The following is a 20,537-nucleotide window of genomic DNA, read 5'->3' as shown; positions in this document are numbered from 1 at the left end:
TATCTCCATATTATCCATCTCCTTTTTATTTTTTTCCATATCATTTTAGTGCACAAATCCAAAAATGAATTAAATTTAAAGCTCAAGTGAATCATGCTGTAAGAAGAGATGGTGATGGAATGCCCAAACATTAAAAACTTATTAGGGCCAATTGTAATTTTTCCATAAATTTTATTTTCCATCCAAATCATTGACATGGTTACATAAGACCTTTCCCTGAACAGTAAATGTAGTTTTGTTTTTAACCATCTATCTGTAGGTCCCTCACATAAGCGTTGGGATCTTTGAACATGTGGGACTTTTGGGTGTCCATTCCTATCCAAGGTGTGAATCATCAGATCAACGGCTTGGATCATGTAAGCGCGGTCTCCACTTGTACGCGCTCCCCCATAAGGACACTGTTCACGTTGTAATGCATGAGGAGGGAGACGGATTTGCTACCCCCCTGCCGCCAGCCCCGTGGCTGATGCTAGGTGCTCTGTGGGACCCACCATGATGTATGTGTTTCATCCATTCCGTTCATCCATTTTTACAGATAATTTTAATGCTTGATACCAAAATTTAGAGGGATATAAATCTCAGATGGACCACACCATATGAAAACAATAGTGATTGGATATCCACCATTAAAATCCTCCTAAGGCACACTGTACTGTTTATTTGACATCTAATATTTTGATTAGGTCATACATGCCCAGATGAATGGAAAAAACAAAAATTAGCTTGATCGAAAACTTCTATGGCCCCTAAAATGTTTTTAATGGTCGACACTCATTCAACACTGTTTCCTATAATGTGGTCCATTTGAGATTTGGATATATCTCATTTTTGGATTTATATCATAAAATTATTTATAAAAATAGATGGACGGCATGGATGAAACATATACATCATGGTGTGGCCCACCGAGCACCTACCACCAGGGGGAGTAGCCAATCCATTTCTCTTCCCCTGAGGTGAGTGCACTGAAAAGGCGCATCTGAACTAGATGCACGGCTCTTACATCGCACACGTGTTCCTAATTTTTTGTGGGCATTTCCATCACAGTGTTTTCTACGGTGTGGTCCACTTATTTTTTGGATCTGGCTCGAATTTTGGGAACGTGTCCCTACATGAGCTGTAGAAAGTGATGGACGTGGTGGGTTTCTGGCAGACATCTGTCTGTGAGCCCCATGTAACTTTCGACGGCAGGAAATTCCTACACGCAGCTCGTGTCGCACGTGCAAGGTGAGAGCACTCGGAAATCGGAATTTCCTCCGAACCAGTAATTTTCGCAGGGGCTATAAATACCGGGAGTGGATTACGTGCAGCCTCGGCCTAATCCAACATGGTGCGGCCCTGGACGTGGGGCCCTCATGACATATATACAATATATCCACACCGTCCATCAGATTTTTCAGTTCAATTTAAGTTTATAAATGAAGCAGATAAAATCTCAGGTGGACCACACCATAGGAAACAATGTTGATTGAATGCTCACCATTAGAAACTTAAGAGGGCCCACTGTAATATTTATTTTCAATCCTAGCCGTTTAACAGTTTAAAAAATCCAGGATGAAGTAAATAAAAAATATCAGCTTGAGAAAAAGCTTCTGTGCCCCACACGAAGTTTTTAATGGTCAAATACCATTTATTTGTATAGTGTGTTCGATTAGAATTTTTATCAGTTAATTTATGTTTTAATATCTTAGAATTATCTTAAAAAACAGATGGACGGTATGGATTTACAATATATATACCCATGTGGGCCCCACGGTCAGTGTCGCACCGCAGTTGGTAGGGCCGGGGTGGCACCTAATCTACTCCCATAAATAGCATCGACGATTTTCTGAAAGGCGAAACGCAAAACGAATTTCGCCGAAAGGAAGAAACCCTAGAGCGCGTGGAAGAAAAAAATTCCTCCGATTTTCCGTCTTCGGACCAAGGCATGAAATCTCTCAAACCTTTCTCATTTTTCTCCTTCGATCTCTAAGGTTTTGTTGCACGATCTGTAGATATCGTGGTTCTTCTGTGCGTCATTTGTTCGATTTCTAGGGTTTTTTCTCATATTTCTTTTGGAGCTCCTTTTCGTGTCTCTGAAATCGTTTTATCATAGCCGCGATTGTTCCTGTTGTAATCAGCTCTTGGAAAGGGACTAAACTGCGTTTTCCCCCTTTTTCTTGGCGATTTTAACATGAAATGGCGTGGAATTGAGAAGTTGTAGGTTTTGCCTTGTTTTTATTTTGATTCTCTTGGAAATTAGCCCCACTGGAGCGGTCGATTCTAGCTTTTTCTCTGGTTTCACTTTCTAGGTTTTTTCTTTTTCCATTCTGGTTGATGCATTTCGTATAATTCTGCGTGTCTATCATCTTTTTGTTTTATTTTTTCTTTTGCAAGGTTTAGAAATCATGTCATGACCTTATAATGGTTGAATGTAAACAGTGAAATGGAAAGTTGGGGGAAAATGGAAAAAGTGGAAAGCATCGGTCATGTGGGAGTGTTGCAAACCATAATGCGTCGCCGTTCTATGAAAATAATGTCATGTGCATATAAAAGCCCCTATTGTATCATATATTAGCTGTTATTGGGAAAAAAATGATGGTCTTTTGAAAATAGAGGCTGTTGTTTCACATGCATTTTTCATGACAAAACAAATGTAGAGTGACCCTCCTGTCTAAATTGGCTGTTACCACTGGTGTTTTCTAAACCTTTACTTTTTTGTTTTTTTTTTGTTTTTTGGTATTTATTAAATACGTTTTAAATCAAGTTTTGAAGTTTCTGGTGTGTAAATATATTAGTCAAGGGTGTTATTGTCATGTAACATAGCAGCCGTTATAAAAGTTTTAGGATAATAAAAGAGCAGTCCTGAAATGCCTGTTCGCTTTGTAGAGGTTTGCTTAGCCCAAAATGTGTATGGCCCTTGCCCATCCCAATGTTGTTGTGTTTACCAACATGATGCTCCTTTGCAAAACCCAAGGGGTTTATCAGGTTTGCCCTAGCATGGAAGTCAGACATGTTTACCTCTCAGTGGAGCCGGCAATTTGGTGGCTAGAAAGAACCAGTATTAGTTGTCCATTTTTCTCATGGACTATAATCCACCTGATGAGCAGAGTGGTCTGAGTTTTTTTTGCTAGGATGTCTACAAGGAGTAACAGATTCTGCATGTGTAGCCATGTTGGCATGCATCTGTATTGACATGGGCATGGTTATAGTCTTATAGACACCTGTGGGCTTTGCAAATGTCGACATTATGAGTGCTGATATAAGGTCTTCAGTTCCATTGTGGCCATTCATGAGGTGTCAGGTTTCAGTGTAGAAAATAGGGCTGTTCCAAGTACCCGGTCATGTCAAGGTATTTCATAGGGTGGCCACAATGGCCACCACCGTTACGTTACAATACAGGGTGTAACGGCTGTTATGGCCTCTCTCGAAAATAAAACACCCGTATTAGCATTATGCTGTTATGGCCATTACAGGGGTTTTTTCCCCCTTACGACCTTGTAACTTATAGCGATGCCAACCATTGCCATTACATAACGGCCATTACATAATCGTTTTTGCATATCTTGGGTCACGTTTTACATGAAATAGAACTTTAGCCCGTTGTTGTGCTAAATGCAATGATATTGATTATTAATTGATCTTTTCATGTCAATCTCTCAGTGGTTGCTGTACAATCTGTAATTGGGTTGATCACTGATGGCTTCAAAACGGATTACTAAGGAGTTAAAGGACTTGCAGAAGGACCCTCCCACATCTTGCAGTGCTGGTTTGTGTCATTTCTATCTTCTTTTTCCTTTTCTGATGTTTCTTTCCTCAAAATCTATATTGTTATTTCAGCTTTCTTAATTGGATATTTTACATAAGTATAGGTCCTGTTGCTGACGACATGTTCCACTGGCAAGCAACAATTATGGGACCAGCAGATAGCCCCTTTGCAGGTGGTGTGTTTCTGGTAACCATTCACTTTCCACCAGATTACCCCTTCAAGCCACCCAAGGTAAATCTCATTCTCTTGAGAGTGGTCAATAAAATGTCTTTTTAAAGAGCCTGAGTGGTATGTGTGTGTGTCAGTTTGTGTACATATATATATTTGGAACGATAATTTGTGAGTCATAATGAATTGCTTAATTAATGTTCAAAATCCTGGTCACAACTGAAAATTGGTCAATAACTAGGCCATGTCAATGAAAAGGTTGTTATCTGTAGCAACTGACTTGCGTACCTCTATGAGGCGTGGCAAGTTGCTGAAATTTAAAACGCATTGCAAGAAAGTATGGATCAATGTTTGGGCTACGGGACTTCTAGAAATAAGAGCGCATCATGTGACAATTACCACTATTTTATGCAGTGCACACATTTAGAAAGGCTACAATTTTTATGTAGTGCATGGGATGTAAGGAATGTTTATGTATGATGTGCCTTCTTTTACCTCTAGTGGCTGTCTATCGAGGATCTAATATTAGAACATTTCAGGATGAAGCATGTAGCTTGGAAAAGGAACTCTTTGACTTGTAGGAAAATCCCACATTCCCACTAATTAAATCTACATAATCATGACTTTATCACTTGTTGCTATGAAAGATTCAAATTGGGGTTAGTACCTCACTCGGATGCTCTGGGTTCCTTGCGGCGCAGCCTCATGCTTGCGCTTGCTTGAATGGTAGTATGTTACGTTACTAGATTAGGCGGTTGGCTGATGTGCTACAGATCTCACTGGAAGGGTCTTTGCCTTTGCTTGCAGATGTGACCCTGTTTGCTATTCTATCACCTATCGCCCGGCGCAACCTCCTTCACCAGGATGAATAGCTCAATTGCACTACCACTACCCGTGAGATAGAAGTAGGGCACTTCATTCACCTCAGAGTGAGGTGAGGGTTTGTTGCACAATTTCAATCTAATAAGGGAGGGGACCTCAGTTTTGGAAGAATCAAAGAAGAAAATTGGCCTTTGTTATGGAAATGAATCTTTTTTTAGGGGAAGATGGACAACAAATAAATGTGGCAAATGCGTCGAAGGATGGAATCTGCATACAATTGTATGAGGAAATTTGAAGCAAGGTATTACGTAACTTAATGTGACCATAATGGCTACCACTGTTACCTTTATGATACGGGGTGTAACGGCTGTTACGGGGGTCGTAATGACAGTTATTATCTCTTTTTTTTTATTGATTTTTTTTTTTGAAAAACTTGTATTGGCCCCACAATGGACCGTTACAGGGCTATTATGACCTTTATGGGGGACGTAACAAGCGGTTATGGGGGCCGTAAAGACCTTTATGGGTCATTTTTTCTGTAGCTACGGCTGTTACTATCCTGTAATGTGTAATGGTTTCCATCGTTACCTTTACGTAACGGCCTTTATGGCCCCGTAACGGCTTTTATGGCACATCATGATTTGAAGTGTGGTATCTAGAGACGAATTGAAAGGGTTAAGTAAAAATATAGCTAAAGGCACAAGATTCATAGTATTTGGTTGGGAAGTATACAACCCTGCGAAGATGCATGGATAGGAGATAGCTATTTGGTGTTTCCTAGGATTGTACTCATTCATTCCAAGGAAAAACGCCTTCACTAGCTATTGGAAGTAAGGTAGTGCGGGACATGGAATTTATATGGGACATATGGGACTGGAATTCTGAGCTTTGAGGAGTTAATGTGGGTTTTGGAGAACAATTTGGGTATGATTGGATATGTAGAGTCCAAGTGAAAAGAAAAACAAATGGTAATGATTTGTGGAATCTAAGCGAAAAGAAAGAAAAAATAGTATTGATCCAATGATGGTTTTCATGAGAAGTGAGAACCATATAATTGTATGAGGCAATATGAAGTGTGGTATCTAGAGATGAATTGAAAAGGTTAAGTGAAAATTTAGCTAAAGGCGCAAGATTCATAGAAGTTGGCTAGGAAGGAAAGGTAGTGTGGGAGTGGGACATGGAATTTATATGGGAGATATGGGACTGGAATTCTAAGCCTTGAGGATTTAATGTGAGTTTTGGAGAATAATTATGGTATGATTGGATACATGTAATCTAAGCAAAAAGAAAGAAAAAATAGTAATGATTTGTGGAATCTAAGCGGAAAGAAGGAAAGAACTAGTAATGGTCCAATGATGATTTTCATGAGAACTATTTAAAAATAGATTCCAATTTTGGGTTCTTGTTTGAATAGTAAGTGAAAATCTCATATTCTTCTCACAATACTCACCCAATTTCTTATTTCAAGAATCCAAGTCATGGAAAAGTGTAATGATTGCTGAGTGGAATCCACCCATTTTCTTTGTTATGCAAACAACACAAATCATCGAGTGTAGATCATGTGTCGAAGGCCCATGGAATTCCTATGCCGCCACTTCTCATTGGTCCACCCCATTGCCAATGACACCGGCTCTCAAAACACATCGTTTTTCTTTTCCGAATAGATTGCGTACTACACAACTTAACTTTTAATATGTGGAACTTCTCTGGGGGCCCAACCGTGATTTGTGTTGGACACACACCGTCCATCAATTTTTCCGAATCATATTAGGGCATGAGCTAAAAAATGAGGCACATCCAAAGCTCAAGTGGACCACACCACAAAAAGTAGTGGGGATTGAACGAACTATCGTTGAAACCTTCCTAGGGCAAATTGTGATGTTTATTTGTCATCTAACCTCTTCATAAGGTCACAGAGACTTGGATGAAGGGAAAACACAAATATTAGCTTGATCGTAGCCTTCTGTGATGTCAAGAAGTTTTCAACAGTAGGCTTCCAATTCCTATTGTTTCCTGTAGTGTGGTCTGCTCGAGCTTTGGATATGCATTGTTTTTGGGCTCATATCCTAAAATGATTTGAAAAAAAAATGGATGGACAATGTGGATCTAACAAATAATACATCATGGTGGGGCCCACGTAAATTTCACATATCAAGAAATTTCGTTGCTTGTTGTGTGGTGCAACACATTCTAGGGAGAAGAAAATCGAAAGTGTTGACATGCGGAACTTTTATGGGTCCCATCATGATGTATATGTCAGATCCATCCATTTTTATATCTCATTTAAGCGCAACCAACCAAAAAGAGACAATTCCAAGGCTTAAGTGGGCCACACTATAGGAAATAGTGGGAATTGGACGCCAACCATTGAAAACTTCTTGGGGCCATAGAAGGCTCTAATCAAGCTAATATTTTTGTTTTTCCTTCATTCACGTCAGTGTGACCTTATGAAGAGGTTAGATGGCAAATAAACCTCACAGTAGGCCCCATGAAGGTTTCAACGGTAGTTCTTTCAATCCTCACTGCTTTCTGTGGTGTGGTTCACTTGGGCTTTGGATGTGCCTCATTGTTGGGCTCATGCTCTAGGATGATATGGAAATATTGATGGACATAGTGGATCTAATACAAATCATGGCGGGGCCTATAGAAGTTACACACGTTAAAAGTTGTGTTGTGTAGTACCCCATCTAGTTGGGAGAGAAAATCGGTGTGTTTTGTGAGCTGGTGTCATTAATGATGACATGGACCAATGAGAACTCACAACACAATTTCCTTGTGCCTTCAACATAGATGATCTGCGCTCTAAACCATCACATCGAGGCAAAAATCCTTTTCCATTGTTTGGCATAGAATGCCATGGTTTCCAAACATGGCCTTATAATCCAAAGTTAAAGATACGAAGTTATGTGGTCACAAGTATTTGAAGACTTTGTCAAATTCAAACCAGTTAGTGTCTTTCTTTCCAAGTTAGAGCGAAATTAAGAAAGTTTCTTATTTAAGTTGGTCTTGGATTTGAGTTTGATTAGGAATAGTTTGATAGTTCATGCATTATGAATATATGCTTATACGTGAATTTCTTTTAAGCAATTAAGTTGGAATGACCGAATCTCACAACCATAAATTGGCAACTTCGAACGAGAAATTTTTGGGAGAATTTCATTGTAAGTGCCAAATAGTTGAACCATTTCTTTCCTTTAACGATGATCCTACCTTCATCCTTGATGCTTTCCAAGTTAGAGCCAAATTTGGAAAGTTTCTTGTTTGTGTTGGTCTTAGATTTGGGTTTGTTCAGGATAGTTTGATAGTTCATGCATACAGATACATGCTTATATGTGAACTTCCTTTCAAGCAATTGAACAAGTTGGAGTAATCAAATATCGCAGCCACAAATTGGCTACTTTGAACGAGGAATTATAAGGTGCCAATTTCATTGCGAATGCCACTTAGTTGACTCATTTTCTCTCCTTGAGTAATGATCCTACCCTCACCCTTAGGACTTCACATCCCCTATCATCAAACATAACATTATAGGCTTGATGCCCTAGCTGTCCCGCGGACGTGAGATTTTTCCTCAACTTTGAAACCTGCAATGCATTGGAGAGATGCTTGATAGTTCCATTAGAATTTTGTAGATGATACTCTCCTTACCTTTAATTTGAAGAGAGGTATTATCCTCAGTGATAACGCGCCTGATGCACTTAGCCCCAACTCTTTAGTAGTGAAGAGTTTGCAATATTTCGTTCGAGCATATGGAGGATCTATATAACACTCATCAACAACCAATTTCAAAGGTTGCATTGTACATGGTACTTCGGTCTTCTCTTTACTATCTCTTTGCTTATCTTCAATAATATATTTTCCTTGACTAAATTTATTCTACTTTGCATAGTGGTTATATTTTTCACAATTGTAACTGGACTTTTGATGCGGGACAATTAACCACTTCGTCTAAAAGCTCGAATTGATAGAGAATGATGAATTAATCCCTTTTATCTCATAGCCCAGACCCCAAATCCATGGGTTAGGTCCTCAGCCGAACCCTCCTCATGAGCCCCAAATCCATGGGTTCCGCCCTCTTGTGGGCCCCAAATCCACAGGTTCCGCCTCATACGAGCCACCCGCCTTACACAGCCCCAAATCCATGGGTTCTGCGGGCCAAGTGTGCCCCCGCATCCCATAGGCCACCCCACTCGAGCTTAGTATGAAAATGCCCTCGCATTAATCACCCCCGGTGAAGAGTTTCGAACACGAGATATCCCGCTCTGATACCAATTTAATGCAGGACAATTAACTACCTGCTCTAAAAGCTCGAACTGATAGAGCATGACGAATTAATCCCTTTATCTCGTAGCCTATGCTCCAAATCCATGGGTTAGGTCATTGGCCAAACCCTCCTTGTGAGCCCCAACTCCATGGGTTCTGCCTGACACGGGCCCCAAATCCATGAGTTCTGCGGGCCACCCACCCGAAGTGTACCCCTACATTCCATAGGCCACCCCACTCGAGCCCGGTGTGAAAATGCCCCCACATTAACTTTTTTATGCTTTTCTTTGAGAGTTTCATTGGTGCCTTGTGGTTAGCTAGTAATGTTGACGGTTTTGGAATTGTTGGTGGTTTTATTGAAATGTTTGAGGATACTTTACCGAGCCACAAATCCTGTTTCCATTTCATGGGGCTGATCACGTGTTTTAGAAAACAAAGCATCATTTGTTTGTTTCCTCATTTTTAGAACCAATTTGGGCATCTAACCTTTCCCTTTCTAGAAAATCTCTTCTTGTAGTAACATACCCATTGCCTCCTTAGGTGGCTTATTTTGTTGAATTAATACTCTCATAACATCAAACTCAGCTTGATTTTTTTTCTTCTTCAAGATGACTACTTGAAGACTATTTTTTGTGTTGATGCTATTCTCCATCCTATTGCACATATCCTTCACCTTTAGAGAGAACTTTGTCATGGAGTAATTTCCTTGCCTGGTTTAGTTCAATTTTGTTTCTAGCGCTGTTTTTGTGTGTGTGTGTGTGTGTGTGTGTGTGCGCGCGCGCGCGCATAGGTGGCTAAGTGATCCCAAGCTTCTCTTACCGAATCCAATTCTCTACCATAGGAACATGTCAATGATCTACACAAAATTGGAATGCGTGTAAAGCCTTCCATTATTCCTCTTCAAATTTGCAAGTTCCATCCATTGTTCATTTGTGTGTAGAGTTTGGGAGCATTTCTTACATTTGCTCCAGACCGTCTGGGTGATGCTGAAGAACGTGGAAGGTTTGTTGTGAGCATGGCAGGGAGTAGTTGGCAGATCCAGCAAAGCATTGTGGAGAATTGATCATTATGGCGGTTGTTTGGGGTGCTAGGAATGGAAAGTGTTTTGGGAATGAGTGTGAGAGTGTGGACAAAGTCATTTACAAGATGAAAAGTCTTGTTTCGAGATGGACGGTTTATGCTATGGCCACATTGGTGGACTCTTTTTGTGGATCTTTGATTTTGTTTGTTGGGTTGCATTCTTTTCTTGCTTCTGCGAGCTTTCTAATAAAATCATTGTTACCTCAAAAAAAAAAAAAAAACAATTGCAAGTTCCAGTTGGTCAGTTGTCGATTTGAAATCACTACCGTCAACGATATTCCTAAAGTCCTGGTCCATTGTATAGCTTTTTAGCCATGCTTTCCAATTATCACAACTCTTCATTGTAAGAACTACAAGAATAATTTCTCTCAATGTCAACACAATCAAGCTCACTGACACTGCAATAAAATTTTTGCAGAGGAGAACTAACACAAAGTGTAAGTGGAGAAACCCACAAACGAAAAATATACTTAATGACAAGGCTATGTGGATTATCTGTGGAGAAGAGAAAGGTGTGAAGGGTATGTGTGTTGTAGCCACACTTCATTCAATTGCTTAAAGAAGAGAAAGGTGTAATGCATGAATTATCAAAGCATTCCTAATATATGTCAAGGAAGAAACTTTCAGATTTTGACTCTAAAAATAAGATACTAACTAGTTTGAATTTGATTATTGCTTCTACCAACAAGGATCCAATGGGAAGTTCTCATCCAAGGCGCGGGTCCTCTTTTGTATTGATGAGTGCTTTTTTTTCCCTTGTGAAAGTTACCCCTCTCAGGTTATGCAAGGGTCCTTCCATCCGTTTGATTAATTGTATTTTTGCTTTGTTTTAATAAATTTTGTCGTCTTTTGAAAAAAAAATCCAAACAATTTAATTTAGTCTAATGTTTGGACTATTCTAATAACCTAATAAATGGGATCTTTTGTACTGAATGTGAGCCGTTGCCGACTTCTATCTTTTGGTGTCCAGTTGTATGCCACCACCAAATCAAGGCGTAGAATGTCCAAACATTGTGATTTTTGGGCTGTTGGCCCAGTCATAGCTTGATATTTCAAATGAACAATTTTGTTGTAGTTAGTGTTTGCTCTAGAACATTTGCAAACACGGAGGCAGGATACCTCCTAATTCCCTTGCCATAGGGGGCACTGGATCCTATTTGATCCAGCTAGACTTTTGGACCCACTACTGACTACATAACATGTAGGGTCCACTAACTAATTGTTCTGCCCTATGTGCCCATATATCCATTGGATTAGCATTAGGGGCCCAAAAATTATCCAGACAGATTGCAGGGTCAAGATCCTCTGGTTGATTCGTTCATTGGATAGGTTATGGGACCCACTCCCAGGTTTTCATGGGTCCGAGTCTTGGGTTGCATCCTTTAATCATTTTTTTTTTGGGATGAACGATGGATCCCTTTGCAATCTTCTTCCAGTAACAAATCATGTGGAATAGGACTTTTTTATTTTTATTTTATGACAACAAGAATTCTGTTGGAAAGATAGTGGAGCACATTTAATGAACTCAAGTGCACTGGAGTTGTGCTTAATGGATGGTGGTGTGGAATCTGATGCTCTACAGTCATGAATGTGAACAGCTAGACGATGGGATGCTTTATTATGGTCTGACCATCCGTTGTTCTTCAGATATACATGTTTTATCGTGTTGCTTCCTTTGTTATTTTCTTAATGGATACTGTTACTTTATTTCTTTCTTTTATTATTATATTTAAAAAGGAAATGTTACTTTTTTTCTTTTTACTGATGTTTCAATTTTATTAAAACAATTCATTCCAAAAGAAGCAAGGACTGAGGACACTTGACTAAAGTCATACAGAAACAAAGAAACTTGATGACGGTAGATCATCAGTTTATTATTATTATTTTTTTCAAAGGTAACATTACCAGGGATTGAACCCTGGATCACACACACACACCATACGTGTCTTCGCCAGCTCATCTAATGAGCAGGAGACATCAGTTTCTAAATATTATGGAGTCCTATCCCTAAGTCCCAATGAATATCTCTTTATGCCAGACTTCAAAGACATGTATACTTGTAGCCTAGGCATCACATTGCCCCTTGCGACCGAGAAATTTCCTATGCCTGTGAAGCTCTGTTACTGAAGGTTCTGTAATTACTTTCCTTCCCACGCTATCAGAGAACTGCCCTTACATATCTCATAACAAAGTGCTATTGAGTAAATAAATAAATAAAACTGGACTTTGGACTTGGTATGCGGTTCAGCCAAACCAGGTCAAATAGGCCAAGTCACAAGTGAGAACAAATTTTGGACATCAGTACATAACTTGGAACTTATATTTCATTCAAGATATTCACCCTGACTTTTGAATAGGCTGTAGGGCATTGTTCTGTTTTATTTATTTATTTTCTTTTTCTCTTTTCCTGAGATGTGGTTGCATCTTTCCTTTTCTGTTCCCGTAAAATTGATTGAAACATCCAATCTCTAGATGCTAATTATCTTTTCATATAATACTTGCAAAATGTTCCCATATCTTCTTCTTCTTTTTTTTTTTTGCGCAATCATTTATTAAATGTTCCTATATATTACCAGCTATAGAAAATTAGGCTTAGGATCTCATTGACAGCTTCATTTTTCCGCTCCTTTGAAATTTGACACTCAAGTGTTATTGCCACGTGTTTCACTTAAAAGAGCAGGAGATTCTATGTTACATCTATAGAGAAAATAGCAATTTGTATAACAAGATTTTTCATACAGAATGTGTGTAATAGAGACCTGGATTTAGTGCATTATGATCAGGTTTCAATTGGCAAGACATAATCATCATTGCCTTGTACCAGGTATCTGGGTTTTGGCTCTACGAGAATCCTGTTCAGCTGCATTTTGTTTTGGAATAAGAATTTGAATATACACTTTTAGCCTTTATTATTGTGAGGAACATTACTCTAATGATGTGATTTATCATTTCATTCTAGAGAGAACTAATTAAGAAACATCCATTCATTGCCCAGGTTGCTTTCCGCACTAAGGTATTCCACCCAAACATTAATAGCAACGGCAGCATCTGCCTCGACATCTTAAAAGAGCAGTGGAGCCCCGCTCTAACAATATCCAAGGTAGTATTTCCCTTGGTGGCCCTCTTAAGCAAAGTGCAAATGCTGATATTGCTTGTCTGGGGCAGTGCTCAAAGGTTGATTTTTTGATACGTACGGTGGTTAGAGTCGATCTGATTTTTCTGTTCATTCGTTTATAGCCGCTGTTGGCTACCACATGGATGGGCTATATGCCGAAAATTGTAGTGGTTGGGTAACTCTGACTGACTATCCACTTATGAGTTTTGGCTGTTGAATGTGGGCCATCACTCATTTCCTGATCTTTTTGACTGTTGCTCTTATGGACCACTTATCGAATAGCTACCAGTCTGATTGCCTTTTTTCTTGGATATGGTGTATCCACATGTTGGCCACACCAAGTCTGATGGTCCTGATGACTGTACAAAATACCATATGTAGAAAATGGTTGTTTGGGGGCATCGTTAGTGAAATTCTGTGAAGCCTTTGCAAGCAAGCATTGGTCACTGTCATAGCTTTTACCTTGTAATAACAATTTCTAAACTGGAAAAACTGTGCAGGTTCTGCTGTCAATCTGCTCACTGCTTACGGATCCAAACCCAGACGATCCCTTGGTGCCGGAGATCGCTCACATGTACAAGACTGACAGGGCCAAGTATGAGTCGACTGCACGATCCTGGACCCAGAAATATGCCATGGGTTAAACAAGGGGAACTGTTTCCATATGTGTTTCTGCAAATAGGTATATGGTATTGCTACCCTATCATCGGTAAATAAAAAGAAAGAACAAAAGATAGGAATTTGTCTGAATATATTGGTTTTTTAGGACTTGGCTTGGGTTTCTTTTCTTCTTCTTATGGGGAAAGTATATATGGATTTCCTGCCAATGTTCTTGGATGTTATGCTGTTTCTTAGGCTGGTATAAGGGTATTGCTGTCTTGATCACTTGTGCCTGAAACTGTAGATGCCATTCTTCTTGTTTTGGATGAGGTGTTACATGATACTCAGGCTATGTATGACACTTGATACACACACACTTTGAGATTATACATGTGGCATATTAACTCTAATAAACCGGCTAGATTTTGCAGCTCAGTCTCTGAGTCAGAATCCCATGATCAGATTGGTTTTGTTTGTAGAAACAGGACTGTTAGATATGATATTGTTTGATCGTAACTGTCCAATAAATGTCCAGTAGTATGGTACGAAGATAATCAAGCAAGCATGATTTTGGTTCATTGCAGCACGTCTATACTGGGACTGGGTACTATAATTTGGATGGTTTAGTTTGACAGCGTGTATGCCACGTGTGCAATTTCTAAGTAAAAATTCGAAGCGCCTGTGTATCATCCATCACACTGCCGGAGTATCAAAGGTTCCATGAATGCCTAGTTTATGCTATATAAGTTTAGAGCTGAAAAGATCAGAAGCTATATGTTGCATTTGGACTTTGGTTTTCCAATTACAATGGTAAATGACTGTTTATGGGTAATGATTATTTACACTTGTAATTGTATCCATTTGCTTACATTATTATTTTCACCTAGAAATCATGGTAAAAATGGTTGTTTTATAGTGTGAAATTGTAATGAATACAATACTTTACCTACTTTACAAGTGTATTGTACTCTTGATTTACAAATCAAAATTCCTGTTTAAACAAACACCTTAAAATGATTATGGTGGCACATTTACTTTGCATTTGATAGGAAATTGGAAAACCAGAGGGGAAAAAAAAAGAGATCTGATTCCATCGAAGTATTCATATTGAGGATTAGAGCTGTACATGAGCATAGTATACTTGTTAAGTAGCTCGACTCGGCTCGAGCCGAGCACGAGCTGATTTTTGGTGCTCGAATTGAGTTCGAGCCAATCACGTGCTTGACCCTGCTTGACTCGGCTCGACTTGAATAGTACTCAAAATCGACTCGACTCGGTACCCGACTAGGGGTATATATACCCCAAAACAAAAAAACTCTAAAGAGAGAACTTGACATGCACGAAAAGCCAGCAATCTTTGCAGACCCGAGGAAAGAAGACTAGAGACAGCCATTTCCCAGTCAACACCCTTCGGAGGCCATCCGTCCTTCGTTCCACGAAATTCCCTTATCCCATCCATCTCAAAACCCTTCTAAAACCCTTATTTCTTTCGAGAAGAAAAATCAAATCTATTGAATTCCACAAACGATCTAGGAGCTTTAGAAAGACAAATCCTCTTATATATATATTTATATATATTCATTCTCCAGCTTCCCTTTACAGTTGCTTTCCATATATCATTGAAGTCTTGAATTTCAGTTTCATTTGGATTCCATCCCTCTAGAAATAACCCGCCCTGTTAAAGAAGAATCCAGAGATCGAGAGATGGTTTGGCTTTTCTGGTTTTTGGGTTTCCGACGCTGAGATTTTCAGAGCTTTGTTTTTTTATTCTTCTATTTTGGGATGGATGGATCGCAGGGTTCGAAAACTCATGCTCGAAGACTCGAACTTGACTCAAAAACTCTGCTCGAACTCGGCTCGATATCTGCTCGAACTTGGCTCAAACTTGGTCGAGCCAAGCCGAGTATGAGCTGGGTGTCTGGCAGTGCGAGCCAAGCACGAGCTAGGCAATACAGCTCTATTGAGGATGAGAGTACTACCAAATTGTGAGTACTATTAACTTTCAAATGGGGCTCGAATGTTCGCTGATGTTTGAGTGCTTACCTCATTATGAATCTGGGGAGCTGATTGTTTTGCTATCCATTCATGGGATGCAGGTTAGGTGTGCTCCAGCCTAACTCAAGACGGTGTGGTCCATAAGGTGGGACCCACCTTGATGTATGTATATAGTGGTCCTTAAGGTGGGACCCACCTTGATGTATGTATATAGTGGTCCTTAAGGTGGGACCCACCTTGATGTATGTATATCTACATTGTACATCCGTTTTACCAGATCATGCCGTAGGAAACAGTGGTGGTTGAATACTCCACCATCAAAAAGTCTTGCCATTCAACCTCTTGATAAGATCACATACACCTGGATGAAGGGAAAAAACAAATATAAGATTGATCCACAACTTTCGTGGCCCATAAGAAGGTTTTAATGGTCAAATCATCACTGTTTCCTACAGTATGGTCTACCTGAGGTTTGAATCTGCTTCTTTTTTTTTTTTTTGGGATCATGCACTAAAATGATTTGGCAAAAAGGATGGATAGTGCCAATACACTACCTACATGAAGTGGTACTGCCGCACCTGATCAACCTTAGGTTGCTCAAAATTCATGGGGGGAGGAGCTTTGCGTGAACCCTACAACGTGTTTTCCATTTTCGTCTGATCTACTCTTTCGAAAATCTGGACTCTGATCGCTCAAAACGGAAGTTTCCCCACAGTTTTCTTGTTGGTAGCCAATTAATTAACACAGAAGGTGTTACCTGCGGTGAAGCCGGTCGGACCCACCAGTCTAGTTTGGGATCTGTTGAATCTCTCATCCGAGGGAGTGGATTGCTCTGACCCGGGGGCTGTGTGTGGTGGACAGAGACGTCTGTGAGAAATCCACTCCCTCACCACAACAGTACAGGATTCTAAAAATCAGGCAGATCCAACACTCAGGTTGGCCACACAAACAAAGGAGTGGGAACCGTTGAAAACTTCCTGGAGCTGACCATGATGTTTATATGCCGTTCATATAATTATTACCTACTCAGATAAACTGTAGGAACAAATATTAGCCGTTCAATCTTGTCCTATTTTGGCCTTTCAAAACTGATGGACAGACATATTTACAGCTGTTCCACGTAATTGGATGCATGTGGGCCTGTGATTTGATGATCCAAACAGCCATCTGTTGGGTCTACCAGTTCAAAACATCTTTTTTAATTTACTTTCATCATAACTACTTGTTGGCCCACCGTATCAGACGGTTGGCATCATTTAAGATGTTGGGGCATCGCGTCCATATGATTCGGCACATCTCTAAATCTGTACTATGTTTAATGCGAGCATTCTGTAGCGAATTTGTAACATACAAATTCACGCATGATCTATTGTGCGGGCTCACGTTGAGTGGTTCACTGGTAAAAAATGACGGGAGGGTAGGTAGGGTGGGGCCCACCGAGATGTTTGTGAGAAAACCACCCGTCCAACCATTTTGCCGGATCATGTTATAGGACACGTCTCAAAATATGAGTAGATCCTAAACTCAGGTGAGTAGCACAAGGAGGTTTGGACCAAGCTGATTCTGCACCTTCTCTTTGTTTATGTCTGTGTGGAATACGGATTTCCTGCTCTGGGATGTTAGGTGGGGCCCACCATAATGATTTTCACAAATCCGTTTTGCACTCATTTTAGGACACGCGACCAAAAATGAGGAGGATCCAAAATTTAAGCGAGCCAGATGAGAGGAAACATTGGGGATTCAATGACCACCGTTGAAACACTCGTATGGCTATAAATTTTTTGTATCAGGCTAAGTTTTTTATATTTTCCCGGGTTAGATAATGTATAAACATCAAGACCGAGCTCAGGAAAGTTTCAACAGTAGGCATTTTTTTTTTTCTTTCAATTTTACCTATTGTGTGGCCCACTTGAGTTTTGGATCCTCCTCTTTTTTGGTTGGATATCTTAAAATGAGCTCATAAAAAGGATAGACATAGCAGATTTATGATAAACATCACGGTGGGCCCTGCCTAGCATCCCAGCTTAGTAACTTCCTGCAAAGGCTTCCGTGTGCAATGCGCATCATGTTTTTTAGTACAGACCCGTACCACCCACATTTTTTTATTTAACTCAAACAAAACCTACCTAACCAAATTAGACCTTTACATGTACCAGGGGTATTTTTGTCCAAAATCCTCTTTCCGTGCCCTAAAAATCTACTTTGGTAGCATAAGTTTTCGGGTGTTGAAAAAAAAAAAAGGCATACAAGGAAGGAGTCTACAGTGCTAATTTTTTCCACATCATGGGATGCAGATTACGGGACGCGGCTTTGGTGTATCTAGGAACCTACAGAAGTGGGTGGGATCTTTACTGTGAGGCCCACCTTGATGTATGTGTCTTATATCCATGCCGTTCAGCCACTTTGAAAACTCATTTTAGGGCATAATTCCAAAAATGAATCAGATCCAATTCTCAAGTGGACCATAGTATTGGAAATAATGATAATCAACCATTGAAAACTTCCTGTGGGCCACAAAAGTTTTGGATGAAGCTGATTTGTATGGTCTCTTCATCCAGGTCTTTTTGACGTTATCAATATGTTGGATGGAAAATAAGCACTCTGGTGGCCCCATGAAGTTTTCAATGGTGGTGATTCAATAACACATTTTTTCTCTGGTGTGGTCTGAATAAGATTTGGATCTACTTCATTTGCTGATAGTTAGATCAAGCGATTTTTGGAATATCCCATTTTCATAGTGTTATTAATATCTTTGCTATACGAGCAAGATGTAATACAAACACCATGGTGGGCTCCAACTACTTGGCCGTGCAACTAATGTGTGAGCATCTCTTTTAAGTATAAATCCCAGTTAAATATTTTAAATATCAAGTCGAAACTTCAAGTTGATCTGAACCGCTGGATATCAGGTCCAATCCCCATTCCAATTCTATTCATACACCGAGATGTAAAATGGATATGCTGCAGTGTATTCATGAACTTGCATTTTAGCTAGTTCAAACGAATCAATGACAAGCTAACTAATTCGAGAGGGGAGTGGGCACCTACCCTTGGCCCACCTTGGTGTATGTATTCTACATCCATGCCATCCATTTGTTTTTCATATCATTTTTAGTGCATGAACTCAAAAATGAAGCAGATCCAAATCCGAGGTGGACCCTAATATAGGAAACAGTGGACATTGACCATTAAAAACTTCTTGTGGGCCCCAAAAGTTTTGGATCAAGCAGATATTTGCTTTTTCCTATCTGCCAGGCTTCTATGACCTTATCAACGGTTGGATGGAAAATAAACACTAAGGAATCATTATTGTGGTCCGTAGTAAGTTTTTAATGGTGGGACATTCAATCAGCATTGTTTCCTATAGTATGGTCCAACTGAGATTTGGATCTGCTTTATTTTTGCGCTCATGACCTAAAATGATATAGAAAAATGGATGGACTGTAGGGATATGGATATAGAATACATACATCAAGGTGGGCCCAACGGTAATGGCCACACCGTTTGGGTGAGGCCGGGTCCGGTCATTTCTACATAAGACGAAGGTTTCAACCATTACTACATGCCCGAGGCCACGTGGACAGAGTATTGACGCAGCCCAAGGAACCACGCAATGCAAACCAACATACAACTGTACAATGTTTTTTTTTTTTTTTTACACACGCACACACACCCCCTCACACTCACGCTGTAGTGGGATTTCACCACCTATGGATACTCGAACCCTTGACCGGGTGTTAAAACTCCTGAGAGTCTACCACCCCAGAAAGAGTAAGGATCCTTTAAATCCAAGTTGTTCAACATGTAGACCCTGTTTTTAACGGACGCGATTTAGCTGCGACAGCAATGTGGGTGGGACCCACCTCAGTGAATGAATTGTATATCTGTGCAGTGACTCCATTTTACCAGCTAATTTTAGGGCATGAGCCAAAAATTGAAGCAGATCCAAATCTCAGGTGAAAAGAATGACGACAAGAAACAACGGTAATTGATAAAGAACTTCTTCCTTGGACACAAGTTTTGGATCAAGCTGATATATGTGTTTTCCCTTCATCGAAGTCTAACGGACATTATCAACAGGTTGAATTTCAAAAAAATATTACCATAGATCCTAGGAAGTTTTTAACGGTGGGCATTCAATGACCATTGTTTCTTGTGGTGTGGTCCACCTAAGATTTGTATCTGCTTCATTTTTGGGGCAATGGGCTAAAATAAGCTGGAAAAATGGATGGACGACATAGATATACAACATTTTTGGGATCATTGGCTAAAATAAGCAGGAAAAATGGATGGATGGTGTAGATATACAACACACACAGCGAGATGGGCCCAGGGTCGTAGCAAAGTCGCCTCCGTTTTTAACATCAGATAGGTATGCGACGTTGGAAGCCTTTGTCGAAAAATCCCCTAACCTTCTTTTATTAGAAGGTGGGCCCAGGCTCGGGTTGATCCTCAACCTGACTCAACCGGACCGAGTTGCACACCTAATAATGGTACCTTAACAAAACCACCATATCTGTTCCTTACGGTGGCCTGCTAAAAATACAGCAACTGTCCACCTTTTACTGAGAATGGATAGGAGCTGGCTAGGATCTTCTTCCAGTATGGAGGAGTTTCAGGTACTGTTCAACCAAAGTGGGGTCCATCAGATTGACAATTTGGATCACCTGCTACCCGTGTGTCCTACTTGTGAAAACTGAAAATTCAAAGACGCCATGAAAATCTTCAGGTCTAGGGGATCATATA

The 20,537-nt window shown here is 40.0% G+C and overlaps 1 protein-coding gene across 2 annotated transcripts; it reads left to right on the top strand.

Moving 5' to 3' along the window:
- The first annotated feature begins 1,776 nt into the window (after positions 1-1,776).
- Positions 1,777-14,081, top strand: LOC131257750 (ubiquitin-conjugating enzyme E2 28-like). Of its 2 annotated transcripts, XM_058258582.1 has the most exons (5): positions 1,778-1,925; positions 3,643-3,748; positions 3,852-3,979; positions 13,077-13,181; positions 13,697-14,081. In XM_058258582.1, exons 2-5 carry the CDS (start codon positions 3,679-3,681, stop codon positions 13,838-13,840), a joined length of 447 nt encoding a protein of 148 aa, XP_058114565.1. In that variant the 5' UTR covers positions 1,778-1,925; positions 3,643-3,678; the 3' UTR covers positions 13,841-14,081. The 2 variants fall into 2 exon arrangements, with proteins under 2 accessions (XP_058114566.1, XP_058114565.1); XM_058258583.1 differs by lacking the exon at positions 13,077-13,181 and having other exon boundaries at positions 1,777-1,925.
- Positions 14,082-20,537: the final 6,456 nt, after the last annotated feature.

This window comes from Magnolia sinica, chromosome 10 (assembly GCF_029962835.1).
Source record: "Magnolia sinica isolate HGM2019 chromosome 10, MsV1, whole genome shotgun sequence".
Classification (NCBI taxonomy): domain Eukaryota; kingdom Viridiplantae; phylum Streptophyta; class Magnoliopsida; order Magnoliales; family Magnoliaceae; genus Magnolia; species Magnolia sinica.
The sequence above is the reverse complement of the archived record's forward strand: the minus strand, read 5'-3'. Positions and strand labels throughout refer to the sequence as shown.